A 15,440-nucleotide genomic window follows, 5' to 3' on the forward strand; every position below is an offset into this window, starting at 1 on the left:
GGATCGCTTCCAGAAACATTCAAATTTTGTTATTTATTGCTTTGTATACCACAGAAAGGGTAAAAACAGCCCCATAGAGCCCTGAATTTTTATGATTTTGAAACTCAAAAGGAGTTTCAACCACTCTCTGCTTTGGAATTCTGCGGCCCCTCGTTCCTCACGTTGATCTCCGGGGAAAGCGGAAGTGGAAGCATGTCCTACCTTTAGGACCTGTTCTAGGTTCTCCAGCTTGGCTTGGAGCTGGTGTTTCTCCTTCACGGCCAAATCACGTTCTCTGGTCACTATGGTGAGCGTGTGTTTAAGCCGAGCATACTCTGCTTTCACCTAAAGTAGCAAGGATGGAAAGAAGGGGCGTTTACAGTATGCACATGAGCTGCAGTGGGTACTTGTCCCCAGCTGTCATCTGTCACTTCCCCTTTAAGTTCTTTTTGGAGACTTCCCCTCCCTCATCCTCAGTCCTGGACTTCGTATTAGGTCCACTCCTGCTGGGGTGAATACGTGTGACCAAGGGCTGGCCAATCAGCACACAGCCTCCCTCTTCATCCCACCCATCCTCACCACAGCCACAGTGATTGGATAAGGTCTGGGAATGTGACCGAGGCCTGGCCAATCAGCATAATCCCCTGCCCTGAATGTGAGGATTGGGAGAGGAGGGGCATAGAAGCCAGGAGCATCCACGGAGCATGAGATATTAGACTGTGTAGGAACCTGGGAAGAGATTCACCCACTGTACTTAGAAAGTTAAAGACAAAGGTTGGAGCTACACTGTCATTTGCATTCATGAGGGAAGAACTCATCTGAGAATAGACTCTGGAGATGGAGAAGCATCTGATGACACTGTGTGAGCAACTAGATCAAGCTGTGCCTGAAGCTAATACTTTCTTTTCTAGTTACTTGGGCCAACAGATTCCCTCGGTTAACTTGTGTCAATTTGAATTGTCTTCTGTCCCTTTGAACTGAAAGTCCTAACAGACACAAAATGTTACTCAAATTGTGTAGCCATACTAAATTCTTTTGCTTTAAATTTCACCTCTGTCCTAAAAGTGGACAAAAATGGCAACAAAGCTCCATGTGGATTTGGATGATGGATGCTCCAATAACCTCAGAAACCATGTCCATTTTCAGCCCAGAAGCCCCAGGATTCCCATGTTTAAAACTCATCTGGAGGCTCTACTAATCCTCAATCTCTCCTCTAGCTTCTTTGAAACAGACAAGGGCATGCCCTTGATGAGAGAAGTTACCTGATTTCTTCTCCACTATTTTTTCATTGTGCAGCATGCTTTATTCCAACCATGGAATTTTAATTTCTTCCCCTCCTCCCCAAACATTACAACATGAATTATGACTTCAATAACAGACTGTCACAAAGTCATGGGGTTTTTTGCTTTTTTTTTTTTGTAGCTACATAAGCCCTTTCTGTTTCAAATGCTTTATGTACGATCTTCGTGTAACCTGACAGTTTCTGTGGCACAGAAGGAAAAGAAGGCGCCCACTTAGCATTCCTAAACGGAGCAGGGTTACAGGGAAGCTGTTATTAAGAGGTCGTGGAGAGGTCTGATTTACAGAAGTATTTTACTGCCATTTTGCTACAGTGTGATGCATCAAGCAATGAACTCAGGGGAAAATTCAAATGCTACCTGGTGAAAATGTCATGACCTAATGTAACGAAGCAGAGCCCGCATTTGAACCTCAGCTCCAGGTTTGCTGAGAGCCTTCGCTTCTCATGTCCTAGCTAATCAAGGAAATTAGACTTGGGAACAGTATTCGAAAGCCCCGAGTCCAGTCTTGCACTATAGCCAGCAGAAGCCTTCTAGAATAGAAGTCAGATCTTGCTGCTCCCTGATTAAAAATTCCCAGGGCTACCATGGAAATTGGAATCAAGTCCAAATTCCTGATGTGGCCCCAAAGTCCTATGGCATCTGGGCTACCCACCTCTCTAATCTGACCTGTTACCATCCACCATGCTCAGTCACTTTGGCCTCTTTTAATCCCTTGAACAAGCCAAGCTTATTCCTGCCCCAAGGCCTTTGAACGTGCTTTTCCCACACCTCCCACCCCACCCCCACTCTCTGCTCATCAATTATGTCACTCCTCAGACAAGCCCTTGGAGTACCGATATCCTCCCTACTTTTCTGTCTTTGTCGCCCTCGCCATTTCCCCCTGCTTTATTTTCCATGGGCATTTATCACTATCTGAAATTAACATATGAGCAGTTTACATTTTTTCTCAGGGTTGCGCCTCATTAGAATGGAAGCTCCGATGGGACCAGGATTTTCTTTAGTGATCCAATTCCCTGTTGTCAGAATAGAGAAGTAGAATGAATAGCCAAAGTTCATGTAAGTCAGGTATTTCCAAGAAACTCAAACTCATACTTTGTAGGGAAGCTGACTTGGGTTTCAGGCTCCATTTGCCAGCCTCATTTATTTCTGTATATTTAGTTATTATCCAGCCCCTTATAGGAGCACAGGGCAGTCAGGAATCATCCTGCCAGGGGCACAGCCCAGGGCTTTGGTCAAGAATAGTCAATCCCCTTTATGTTTTATCATAGGATATACATATATATGTTTTTTTAATTGGAGGATAATTGCTTTACAGTGTTGTGTTCGTTTCTACTGAACAACAACTGTGAATCAGCTAGCTATAGGTAAACATATATCCCTTCCCTTTTGAGCCTCCCTCGCATCTGCCCATCCCACCCCTTTAGGTCATCATAGAACAGCTGAGCTCCCTATGATACACCATGATGGAAAAGGCTATTAAAAACAGAATACATATATATTTAACCTAATCACTTTGCTATATAACAGGGATTAAAAACATTGCAAATTAACTATACTTCAATAAAAATAAATAAAAAGATTTTTAAAAACATTAAAATAGTAATAGTCGATCCCCAACCTGCAGACAGACCACAACCCAGAAGTGAATCTGGAAACTGACTGGCAGCCGCCAAACCTGTGCTTCCACAGGGACGTTGCCAACGGTGGACAGAACAGATGGACGTTAGAGGGCCAGGCCCACCCATAAATCCCATTTACCCCACATGGAGCTAAAATGTTGTGCTTTTCTTGTACCTTATACTGTGTTCGTTGGAGTAACAACAGAAAGCAATTGTTGGTGGGAAAAAAAAAGCCAAGTTTTATTTGTCTTGAAGACAATGCTTTACAGGATAGCTGAGGATGAGCAAGAATCTGCAGAGGACTTCTGGGCCACTAGAAGGTTCTGCAAGTTGTTGGTGCTTGTGCTTTAATACATCAAATATACTTCATCTAATGCCACAATTGTGGTTTTGCATTTCTTTGACTTAAAGTTTCTCCATCGTGTCCCCTTTATGGTCACAATTATGGAATGAGAGTCCCTTGGATTGCAAGGAGATCCAACCAGTCCATACTAAAGGAGATCAGTCCTGGGTGTTCATTGGAAGGACTGATGCTAAAGCTGAAACTCCAATACTTTGGCCACCTCATGCGAAGAGTTGACTCATTAGAAAAGACCCTGATGCTGGGAGGGATTGGGGGCAGGAGGAGAAGGGGACAACAGAGGATGAGATGGCTGGATGGCATCACTGACTCGATGCACATGAGTTTGAGTAAACTCCGGGAGTTGGTGATGGACAGGGAGGCCTGGCGTGCTGCGATTCATAGGGTCACAAAGAGTCGGACACGACTGAGCAATTAAACTAAACTGAAGGTCACTTCCCTGGTTTGCAATAATAGAAAGAAAGTTTGTTGGTTAGGAGGGATGGGGTAGACAAAGGGATTGATTGGGGGGGGGGGGGTGTGGACTGAGATAGGCTAAATTAAGACCCATAAAGAAGTCCAGATCCTAATTCTGGAGCCTGTGAATATTGCCTCATATGCAAAAAAGACTTGGAAGGAGTGACTAAGGATCTTGAGATTGTCCTGGATTATCTTAGTGGCTCCAGTGTAGTAATGACAAGGGTCCTGACGAGAGGAATGCAATATGAAGATGCTACTCTGCTGGCTTTGGAGATGGAGGAAGGGCCCAGGGGCCAAGGAATGAGGGTGTGTCTAGAAGCTGGAGATGTGAGAACACGATTCTCTCCTGGAACCTGCAGAAGGAGGGCAGCCCTGCTGACACCTTGATTCTAGGACTTCTGACACTAACCAGTCTGGTTCCATTGTTTCCACAATATAGAAAGGAGATGAAAAAGAAAGTGTTGAAAACATGAGCTTAAATTGGTCTTGGAAATCTCAAAGACTAACCTTTCCCCTGAAAAAAAATGCTGTTTGTGGTAATCTCCACTCTTTCCCAGACTTCCCTGGTGGCTCAGATGGTAAAGAATCTGCCTGTAATGCAGGAGACCTGGGTCCCATTCCTGGGTCAGGAAGATCCCCTGGAGGAGGGTGTAACAACCCACTTCGGTATCCTTGCCTGGAGAATCTCATAGGCAGAGGAGCCTGGTGGGCTACAATCCATAGGGTCACAAACAGTTGGACACTACTGAAGCAACTTAGCACACATGCCCCCACACACTCAATGAGAAAGTAGCCTGAACCTCCAACAGGCTGTAAGAACGGCTACCCAGTTTGGGGAGAATTTAATGGGCTCCTTTGAACCCAGGTGAGTAAAAAATTTGGAATCAATTTTTTTTTTTTAAGTTGTGTTTGCAGGCATCAGGGGCACTGACCCATCCTTTGCACTGTGTCCTAGATTCCTGGTTCATTTGTTTCATTCCACAGGGAGGCCTGCCCAGTAGAATTCAACTCAATATTCTAAATAGTTCAATAACCAATTTTGCGCCTAAGAGGCAATCCCTTCTGGGCAGGCTTCCGGGAAGACACTGACCCTGCATCCCCATACATTAATAATTAAGAGCTCTGATCATTAATTTTGCGTACTTAATCAAGGCTACTAAAAAGCAGATTGCAAATCCAGCCCGAGTCAGCTGTGGGAATTGGGAATTCCCAGACTTCTTCCGGAGAACCAGATGAAACACTTCCTTGTGTTTCTATAGGTCTCGGGGGTGCCCCCCACCAATGGATCTGGTGCTGTGGTTGAATTCTTTCACCATCAGCATGAACCAACCCACCCCTTGTACCTCCCCAAGTTACCCTGGGACACAGACACTGGTCTCCCAAGGCAGTCTTTCAGGACCTGCTGTTTCCCACGGAGATTCCCCTGAAGACACCCTGCTCAGACACCCAGAGGGAATGCCCAGCCCTGTAAGCCTGGGAAGGGGCAGGACAAATATGATGTCTACGGCACCACCAGGCTCCCCACCTCCTCTCTGCAAGCTCTGCTATTCCAGTCTGTGCCTGTGAGTCACTCCATGCCTTCACACCCCCCTGCAATGCTGAAGGGAGCTCATTTTCTGGGCCTTGAAGCTTTGCTTAAAAGGTCAAGATGTGAAAGCAGCAGGGGAAGAAGTTTCAAACCTTAATGAAAAAAATTATGTTGGTTTTGGTGAGAGTTCTACGGGAGCAGGGGTGCCCATCAGGGCACCAGGAGAGCCAGGTTTGGGAATGAGATGCTGGTGATGCTTGACCCTGGGACTCCACCCGCCACCACTGACCAGCATAGGCGACATCGCCACTGGGCTCCTCTGGCTCTGCCCTCATCAAGGAGGACTCGCACTCTGGGTGCAGGAGCCCAGCTGAGGAGCAGACAGATGCCCACATGGAGTGAACTTAGTGAAAGCGAGGAAGTCATTCTAGGATCAACCCTCCCTCCAGCCAACTCCCCCCAACCCTGTGGTTGGCTTGCTTCTGATGCCCAAAACATCACCATCATTTTTCATTTCTGTTTTTGTTTAAGTAAAAAGATGCCAGGGCTGAGAAGGTCACCAAGCCTCATTATGGATTCACACCTCAGGGTGTGTGAGTTTATTAGAGCCTTTCCTGAGAGCAGGTTTGGCAAGGAAAGAGGAGAGAAGGCACAGGGGTTGGCAGGAATATGGGGGAATGGATTTAAAGGGAGTGTTGGAGGCATACTAAAAGCGCATCTTTTTGATAAAACTGCAGTAAAATACACATAATGTGGGGCTTTCTAGTGGCTCAGATGGTAAAGAATCCACCTGCAATGCAGGAGACCTGGGTTCGATTCCTGGGTCAGGAAGATCCCCTGGAGAAGGAAATGGCTACCCACTCCAGTATTCTTGCCTGGAGAATCCCATGGACAGAGGAGCCTGGTGGGCTACAGTCTGTGGGGTCACAAAGAGTCGGACACGACTGAGCAACTAACACACATGTGACATCAAATTTACTGTCTTTATGTTTTTGAGTGCACAGCTCAGTGGCATGAAGCACGCTCACACTGTTGTGGAACCATCACTAATACCCATCTCCAAAACTTTTCATCTTCCCAAACTGAAACTCTGTCCCCCTTAGACATTAACTCCCCCTCCCCTCCCCTAAGCTCCTGCCTCCCACTACGCTACTTTGCTGTCTCTATAAATCTGACTCCTCTAGAGATTTTATATGAGTGGAATTACAAAGTATTTATCCTTCTGTGACTGGCTTATTTCACTGAACACAATGTCTTCAAGGTTCATCCATGTTGCAGCAGGTGTCAGAACTTCCTTCATTTTAGGGCTGAGTAATAATAGTCCATTGTGTTTATATATACCTAATTCCCAGGTGGCACTAGTGGTAAAGAACCTGCCTGCCAATGCAGGAGATTTAAGAGATGCAGGTTCAGTCCCTGCGTCGAGAAGATCCCCTGGAGGAGGGCATGGTCTCCCACTCCAATAGGGTTGGCCAGAAAGTTCGTTAGGGTTTTTTGGTAAGATGTTATAAAAAAAATCTACCCGATATATGTATACACACACACACACACACACACACATATGCTGCATCTTATATAACATTTGATAATATTCATTCATAGATGGTCACTTGGGTTGCTTCCATCTTTTGGCTATTGTGAATAATGCTGCTATAAACATGAATGGACAAATATCTCTTCTTAATCCTATTTTTAATCCTTTGGGGTGTATCTCCAGAAGTGAAATTGCTGAATCATGGAGTAATTCTATTCTTAATTTGTTAAAGATATGCCATCCTGTTTTCCATAGTCACTGCCCCATTTTATGTTCCCACCAACAGGGCACAAGGCTCCAATTTCTTCACATCCTCTCTAACACTTCTTATTTCCTGAAAAGCAGATCTTTTTCTTTTTTTTTAAAGGGAAAACAAGAAGGCAGGAAAAGAAGTGTAAAATCAAAAAAGCTCTATTTTTTTACAGTAAATTGTTAGGACACAGTTATTCTTTGAAATAAACACTCTGTAATTATGGAAAGTTAAGCAATTAGTGGCTTCAAACCAACAACTGATCATTAACTAATATTCACCGAGCACCTACGATGTGTCCTGAGATAGGTACTAGGGATACGGTGGTGAATAAGAGCGCAAAGACCTCTGCCACCTAGCAGCTGACATTACTGCAGGGTGGACAGACAGACACATAAGTGAAGATGTGATCAACCAACAAAGTGATGAGACTCACAAGAAGATAAAAGCTGAGTGAAGCCACATAATTAAAGGAAGGGGATGGGTAGCTGGAGGCAGTGAAGGTTTCGCTGAGGAGGCAACTCACCATGAAGAGCAAGAGGCTGGTGGCTATTTGAAGAGGAGGGAGCAGAGTTCCAAGCAGAGAAAGTCATGGCACACAGACCAGCTTGGTGGTCTGAGGAGCAGAAAGGTCAGCGTCAACAGAGCTTCAGGAATCAAAGATGGAGAGGCAGATGACAAGGCTGAGTGAGACGGCAGCCACAGGGAGGAGTTTTGTTGTTATTTTGGGAGAAGGTTTTTACTCTGAGGAGCAACATAGTCTGGTTTGAGTCACAAGATCACTCTAGATCATGCTGGAAACTGATTGTAGGACATTAAGAAGGGAGGTAGGCAGGCCAAGTAGGAGATTGTTTCACCATTCAGGCAGGAGAAGATGGCAGCCTCTGCTTGTGGGACACAGTGGGATTGGAAATGGGAGGGCTGGGGGCTGTCAGAGAGTGAGGGGTAAAGGAGGCATAAAGGACCCCTCAGAGCATCTTGGCCTGAGCAGTTGGAGGGATGGCCATTTACTGGGATAAGAAAAACTAGGAGAGGCAATGGTTTGGTGGAGAAGACATGGGAAGTTTTGTTCTGGCCCCTGTGTGACTGAATAGACCTCTATGTGGGGATGCCTAGCAGACAGCAGATGAGACGTTTCTCTAGGGCTTTGTGCAGTGGCCACATGATGAAATAGAAGAGGTGTGACTAGGGTCCCAGACACTGTCGTTTGGGTGGAGTTCAGTGAGTCATCCCCTTCCACCTTCCCTGGGCTCCTCCCTGACACCCCAGCTCCCAATGGCCTGTCGATGGTGGTGGCCAGTTACCTTGTCGAGCTGGCGGGCCCTTGCGGGAAGGCCTGCATAATGGGGCCTCAGGCGATGGTCTCCTTGGGCAGCTTCCTTAAGTGCATTTTCCTAAAACAAAAGGAAAGGGCATCATGAGATGACATCCTAACCTGCAGATGGGGGTGAAGGGTTCTGATTTGAAATCAGATTGGGGTTGGGTGTGATTCTGTGATTCACAAGCCTTGTGGTGTGGGAGGCGTGTCTTTTCCTCTTTCCGAGCCATGAGTTTCCTACTCTATAAAACGGGAGGAGGGATACTTTACGATGATGTTACGAGTAGATAATAAAACAATATCTATAAAGCCTGTAGTGAAGTGTCCAGAAGATAAATCACATCTGATACATTGTGTGCTAACCTGCAATGCACCCTTGTGTCCTAAAGAGGCAACAGAACTGCTCTTCATCTGGACTTTATGTGAAGCTCTGACCTGCCCCCTTTCCTCACAAGCACTGCTCCAAACATATTGCCATAATAAACAATACAGAAAACACTTAAAGGTTTCTCTTGCTCAAAAAGAAGGCAAAAAATCTATGAGGGCTATGGAAGGCTGGAGCACATGTCATGAGTGGAACTCCTGGGACTCACCAGATTCTGAGTCCAGAAATAGGCAGACAAAATTAGGAGTCCAAATACTTTAGGCTATAAAGAACTGAAAGTGTCCCACCTGAGGCTAGAGACCAAGGTACTGCCTGAACCAAGGCTGAGGTCAAGTCCCCCACTCCCAAAGAAGGCTGCCCAGAGCTCTGGCACAGACAAGGTAGTGTGGTGGAGAGGCAGGGAGACCAGACCCACTGGCTCAGTGGTATCACCTGTGCAGGAACTCTGAGCTACCAATAATAGAACCCAATTCAAGACCAGGAGCCCCCGTGGGATGGTACAGAATGACAAAGAAGTAAGACAAGAGCAGAGAGTGAGCACAGACAAGGAAAGAGAGCTGGGGGTAAAAATCTCCCGTAAAAGATGAGTCTGAAAACAGAAACTACAAAACACAGAAAGAAAACTCACACTGCTCAAGAGATTTAACAAAATCGGTCATCAGGATGAACTGACTCCAGAAGAAATAAAAATAGTGAAGTGACCTGAAAATGACACCTCAGGGAGCAAGTGGAGGGCTCTCACAAAGATGAAGAATGACACCCATTAAAAAGCACCAGGCAGAAGCAACAGGGACAGTGAGTGTCCCACGGTGGAAGGTGACAGCAATAGCCACCTGCGGTCAGGTCTGCCGGTTTCTTTGCTTAATTCTTCAAGTGTGTTCTCTGTTCGTCTCCTAAGTGAGTTCCTATCTGGGGATCACCCACTTCTGAATTGACTTGGGAATCTCCTCTGTAACACTTCAAGAGGTCTGAACTTGGGCTCATTCACACTCACGATAAGAAAGGAACAGGAACCATAGGGTTACAGACACCTCCCACAAGGAGAAAGGGTCCTCCTGCTGTTTTCAGGTCCTATATTTCAGTCAAGCCCCTTACCCTAGGCCACAGTCATTACAGTCTCCTCCCCTCTATGGCATCTTCTGTGTTTGGTTCTGAAGAACAAGGATCCCCAGCCTATGAGAAACTGCTTCCCTCCTCTGAGATGTTCCCAAAGGCATAAATTCATTTCCCCCTTTCTTACGTAAAGCAACCACAGTGTAATCCCCTGCCGGCTCCGTGGGGGACCTGGAGACATTCTGGGATATCCCACATGAGAACCACTGGCAATCACAAGGGATAGGTACACGCACCCAAACCCCTCACTCTTGACCTTGGAAGTCTTGCCTACCCCAAGGTGAAATAAAGGCAGCCATGTCTCAGAGAATTACAGGAGAAACTTTTTTTTTTAAAAGCAGGAACTGATATTACTATATTGTTTTTTAAAGTTTTTTTTACTGTGGGCCATTTAAAAAGTCTTTATTGAATTTGTTACAATATTGCTTCTATTTTATGTCTTGGGTTTTGGGCCATGAGTCATGTGGGATGTTAACTCCAGGCCAGGGGATTGAACACATACCCCCTGCCTTGGAAGGTGAGGTCTTAACCACTGGACAGCCAGGGAAGACCCCAGGAAAAACTTCAGGGAGGGGTTAGAACGTCAGTCCTGAGGCCATTCTGTCTAAATACAAACTCGAGCTGGTTCACGGGTAAGCCCTATGACCTCAGGCAGGATGCCTGGTATCTCTACCCTCTAAGATGGAGGGATGTGAAAGCACCTACTCAGCAGCCACTGGGAGGATAAAATGAGATGGTTCTCCTAGAGTACCAAGCATTCCCCTGCACACAATGGAGGCTCAGGCAGGGGTCACCTTCCCTACTGGAGGCACCGGTCTCAGTATGCGCACCTTCCACGATCCGCCATAACCACCCACTCAATTCCTGCCATCACCTTCCTCTGCCCCTCCCCTAGAAGAGTGGACTGCAAGAAGGCAATATCGGGAAGAGAAGCAGAGCTGGCTCTTTCATCCAGTTTTCTGGTGGTTGTAGGATAGTTGCATTCATCAATTTCATCTCTACTCCATCTCAGTGATTCAAGGTCAGCTGTTTAACCTGATGAAATCAATCCTCAAGAGAAAAAAGCCCAGGATCTAAATCCAGTCCAGGAAGCACTGATTCACAATATCACCAGGTAAAAGGGGAATGAGGGGTACACATGGCCATCTCTTCCCCAAATCAGTCCAAGCATGAATCTGCACTCGGGGTACCACTTACTGTACCGGTTCTCCCAACTCAAGGAACTAGGAACAGAAAGAACAGCTGAGAAGCAAACTCAACCCCAAACAATTCTCTGCTCCACAGAAAACAGTTTAGCAGAGGCCAAACCCCCTCACACAGTGATGCTGAAAAAACCTATTCAGCACCCAAGATGTCCAGGTAAAAGCCCAGAGAGAGTGAAGATGCCACTTGAGCTACACGGACTATGTGATTTACTTGCCGAATTACAGCATCTCATTTATCCAGACTTGTCATTTAGCCCTGAAAAAGCCCAGAGGTGGGCATGGGTCAGGGGAACACATGTGGCCTCACCCTCAATGCCGCAGTGACGGCAGACATTGGTCTTCCCCGCCCCTCGGAGTAACAGGGCACGGATGCTCCTCAGACATGCATGTATCTTGGATTGCTTAGGGGAAAATCCAGAAAATGCCTACTGCTCAGGCTTCCAGTCCCATGAAGATGCTGAGAAGCAGGAAGACTTACCCTGGAAGCTTTCATCATTGACACCGTGCAGGACCAGAGCTGCCCACCCGGGGAAGCTGCCACCGCTCCAGTGAAATCTAGCCCTTCTGGATTAATCAGCGCCACCAAGGAAGGGCCGCTAAGCAAGAGATAGAACACCTTACATACTGGTCGCATGCTTGAGACCAGAAGGCCCCCCAAAGATGTGGGCTTTTAGTTGCAACACGACAAAATGAGACTCGCCAACAGGCGCGGATGCACGAGCTATGACAATTCACAGGAGAAGGAGGAGGAGGAGGAGGAGGATGGGGTGGACTTAATATAATCTGACATTCCTGCTGAGTAACGAGGCTTTTCACAGCCTGGGGTAAAGGCGGCCAGTCACACCAGCGCCCAGATCACAGGTGTGCACACACACCTCCCTGCCACAGAGTGATCGGTGCCCCTCCGGCGTCTCCTGTGCTGGGGGTTTGACACTGTTGAGTATTGGGCACATCCGAGGACCCAGGAATTGAATCTGACAGCACACGCCCACTGCCTGGAGATGCAAAGCCAGTGACTCATGCATCGCCAGGACTGTGATAACAAAGAACTTTCCGAGCACCAGCTGTATGAAATCACCCTCTAAGCTCCGTCTTCTTGACCTGAAATAATGATTGTGAAGAGAGGAAAACCAGCCTCTGTGTAACTGTTCGCTTCCTGGGAAATGGTCCAGCTTCCCTGTCCTTGGGAGAGTCTCAGCATCGTGAAGGGAGCAGACCAGGTCTTGGATACTTTACATTTAAAGCCATCCAGGTAAGAGGGCTTAGGATTCACCAAACGGTGGATGCATGAGACAGGGTCTACCCTGTAGGAATCAAAATGCACAGTTTGTTGAATCTAGTTATCCATAACTACAGATAGAAAAGGGCACAGTCCTTATTTCCACTTTGCAGATAAACATTTGGAGGTTAGGACAAACTCTCAGCAGGCTGATAAGAGAGCTCTGGCATCTGAGCTGAAGACTTCTGGGGCCAGTGACCCCTGAAGCCTGAGTCAGGGGATTAAGTGCAAACTGCCAGTGAGACTAAAGGGAGGACCCAAGACAGAGTGAAAGAAACAGAGATGTTTAAAAGGGCAGGAGAAGAGGCTCCTGAAAAGGGATGGTCAGCAGTGACGGGAAACAAGTGTGTGATGTCCTAGAAGCTAAGGAAGCATAAATTTGACAAAGACAGTCCCCAGCATCAATTGTTGCCTGAGCCAGGTGAGGACCAAAGATGTTCAGCAGTTGAAGCACTGAAAGTGTTTCCCATGACTTCCAGGAGAGGTGCTGAGAGAGAACCCTCCTACACTGTTGGTGGGCAGGTAAATTGGTGCAGCCACTATGGAAGACAGTGTGGAGGGCCTTAAAAAACTAAAAATAGAGTCGCCATATGATCCATCAATCCCACTCCTGGACATGTATCTGGAGAAAACTGTAATTCAGAAAGATACATGCACCACAATGTTCAAAGCAGCACTGGTTACAATAGTCAAACCATGGAGGCAACCTAAATGTCCATTGACAGATGAGTGGATAAAGATGTGATACATATGTACAGTGGAATATTACTTAACCATAAAAAGAATGCAATAATGCCATTTGCAGCGATATGGATGGACCTAGAGACTATTATACTAAATGAAGTAAGTCAGAAAGTCAAATATCATAGGATATCACTTATATGTGAAATCTAAAAAAAAATGATATGAATTAACTTATTTACAAAAGAGAAGCAGACTCACAGACACAGAAAACAAACTTACAGTTAACAAAGGGGAACGACAGAGAGGGGTAAATTTGGGATTAACATTTACACACCAGTAGCTCAGTGGTAAATATCTGCCTGATAATGCAGGAGACACAGGAGACATGAGTTTGATCCCTGGGTCAGGAAGATGCCCTGAAGAAGGAAATAGAAACCCACTCCAGTATTCTTGCTTGGAAAAACCCCATGGACAGAGGAACTTGGTGGGCTATAGTCCATAAGGTCGCAAAGAGTCAGACAGGACTGAGCTACTGAACAACAATAAATGTATGAAATAGAAAACAACACAGATCTACCGTACAGCACAGGGAACTATATTCAATATCTTATAATCACCTATAATGGAAAAGCATCTGAAAAAGAATGTATACGTGTATTTAACTGTATCACTTTGCTGCACACCTAAAACACTGTAAATCAATTATATTCAATTTTTTTAAGTTTTAAAAACATTTTAAATAAAAAAAAATAAAAGGAGAGGTGCTGAGGATGGACTAGCAGAGGTCACCTTGTGACTGATGGGAGAGAAAGAGGTCCAGAAACTGAGAGGTGATAGTTCTTGGAAGAAGAGCGGGTTGAAAAGGAGGAGTGAGACAAAGAGGGGCCTCCTAGGGACACGGGCGACCACGGGAAAGTGAAGATACCGGCTTTGGAAGCAGCAGTGTGGGAGGTAACAAAAACTGGCGACTCCATCTTTCTACTGCAAATAAGTGGATGTTGGAGGGGATAGACCCTCCAGGGAACTCCAGTTACAGCTGCAGGCAGTCACGCTCACGCAGGCGGCAGGAGATGAAAACAGGCACACTGGGAAATAGCAAGGGGCAGGAGAGGCGCACAACGCACTTTGGGGATGAGAGCACTTGAGGAGAGATGAATGAACGTTCAGTTTCGCTGCAGCTGCAATTCATGGAGCTTCTCCTCTGAACCAGGAGCTGATCTAAGCCCTTTGCTTTCTTCTTCTTCTTTCTAAAAGCTCATCCAATTCTCATAGCATCCCTATGAGGTGGACATTGCTATCCCCACTTGGTGCACAAGCGAACTAAGACACCAAGAGTTAAGTAATCTGAATAAGTAGCCTCCGCGTAGCAGGTGGAGGAGAGAGATTTGAGCCCAGGTGGGGCTGCTCATGAGCACTAGACCACACCGATCCCTGCACCCCCAAAACCCTGCGTTCTTTTTCTGAAGAACAAGGTCCTGCAGCTTTCCTGGTCCTGAGAGCTGTCAATGGGCTCAGAAATGCCTCCAGTTGGGAGGAGTGGGGATTCTGAGAGACCTGGAACAGTGTTCCTCGGGCTGCGGGCTGCAGATACAGTCTTGGGGGTGGTCTATGAAAAAAAATGGTATTTTGTTTATTTCTGTGAAATCTGAAAAGAATAAATATGAGCATATTCTGTGCCTCCTTACCACTCGGTACTGAATTTTTAAAAAATATTTATTATTTATTTATTTGGCTGTGTTGGGTCTTAGCTGTGGCATGTAGACTCAGTTGCAGCATGTGGATCTAGTTCCCTGACCAGGGATTGAACCCAAGCACCCTGCATTGGGAGCCTGGAGTCTTAGCCACTGGGCCACCAGGGAAATCCCCATACTAAATTTTAATGTCTGCATTTGTGTGAGTGTGTGAGTGTGTGTGTGTGTGTGTGTGTGTGTCTGCACTGACTTGAAGAATTAGCATCTTGACTGCCCCAAGATAATGAAAAGATAACAAAGTCTAATGTAAATGGTGTTTTTATGCACAGTGAAAGCCACACACCTTCACGTGTGCTTAAGAATCAAAGATTTTGTAGGAGTTTGAAAGGGATCAGCAGTAGGAACGTTGAGTCAACTTTCAGGCAACTGTCAAAGGGCATTATACTTACAAAAAAAAAATTCAGTTTAAGTAAAATAGTATCATCTGACACATTAAGTTACAATAAGTTTGGATCTTGAAATTTGTGGCTTCACTCACTTGTTTCTTTCTAATCTGTTTATTCATGTTGACTTTATGGTTTAGAAAAGCTGTAGACATTTATGAACCAGTTTTATCACTGGGCACATGTAATTACATTATGAATTATAAATATATAATCATATTGTATTCAAATATACTAAAGACTATGTTGCGTAATGTGCAAGTCTAATAAAATCATATTATGTAAGAATGA

General features: G+C 45.8%; 1 protein-coding gene across 11 annotated transcripts in view; it reads right to left on the bottom strand.

The window, feature by feature from the left end:
• The window catches only part of RIMBP2 (RIMS binding protein 2), a 299,129-nt gene that overhangs the window by 115,182 nt on the left and 168,507 nt on the right, over positions 1 to 15,440 (bottom strand). For 3 of the 11 annotated variants that reach the window (XM_043902117.1, XM_043902119.1, XM_043902118.1), the window contains exons 1-3: positions 11,531 to 11,631; positions 8,336 to 8,425; positions 202 to 324 (exon numbers count right to left, since the gene is read on the bottom strand). In XM_043902117.1, the coding sequence (XP_043758052.1) occupies positions 202 to 324; positions 8,336 to 8,425; positions 11,531 to 11,548 (231 nt within the window). In that variant the 5' untranslated portion in view covers positions 11,549 to 11,631. Of the gene's footprint in view, positions 1 to 201; positions 325 to 7,557; positions 7,679 to 8,335; positions 8,426 to 11,530; positions 11,660 to 15,440 lie in introns of those variants that run through there. The other 8 variants (XM_043902109.1, XM_043902111.1, XM_043902112.1 and 5 more) reach the window with 8 other exon arrangements.

Source organism: Cervus elaphus, chromosome 5, assembly GCF_910594005.1.
Source record: "Cervus elaphus chromosome 5, mCerEla1.1, whole genome shotgun sequence".
In the NCBI taxonomy this organism is placed as follows: Eukaryota; Metazoa; Chordata; class Mammalia; order Artiodactyla; family Cervidae; genus Cervus; species Cervus elaphus.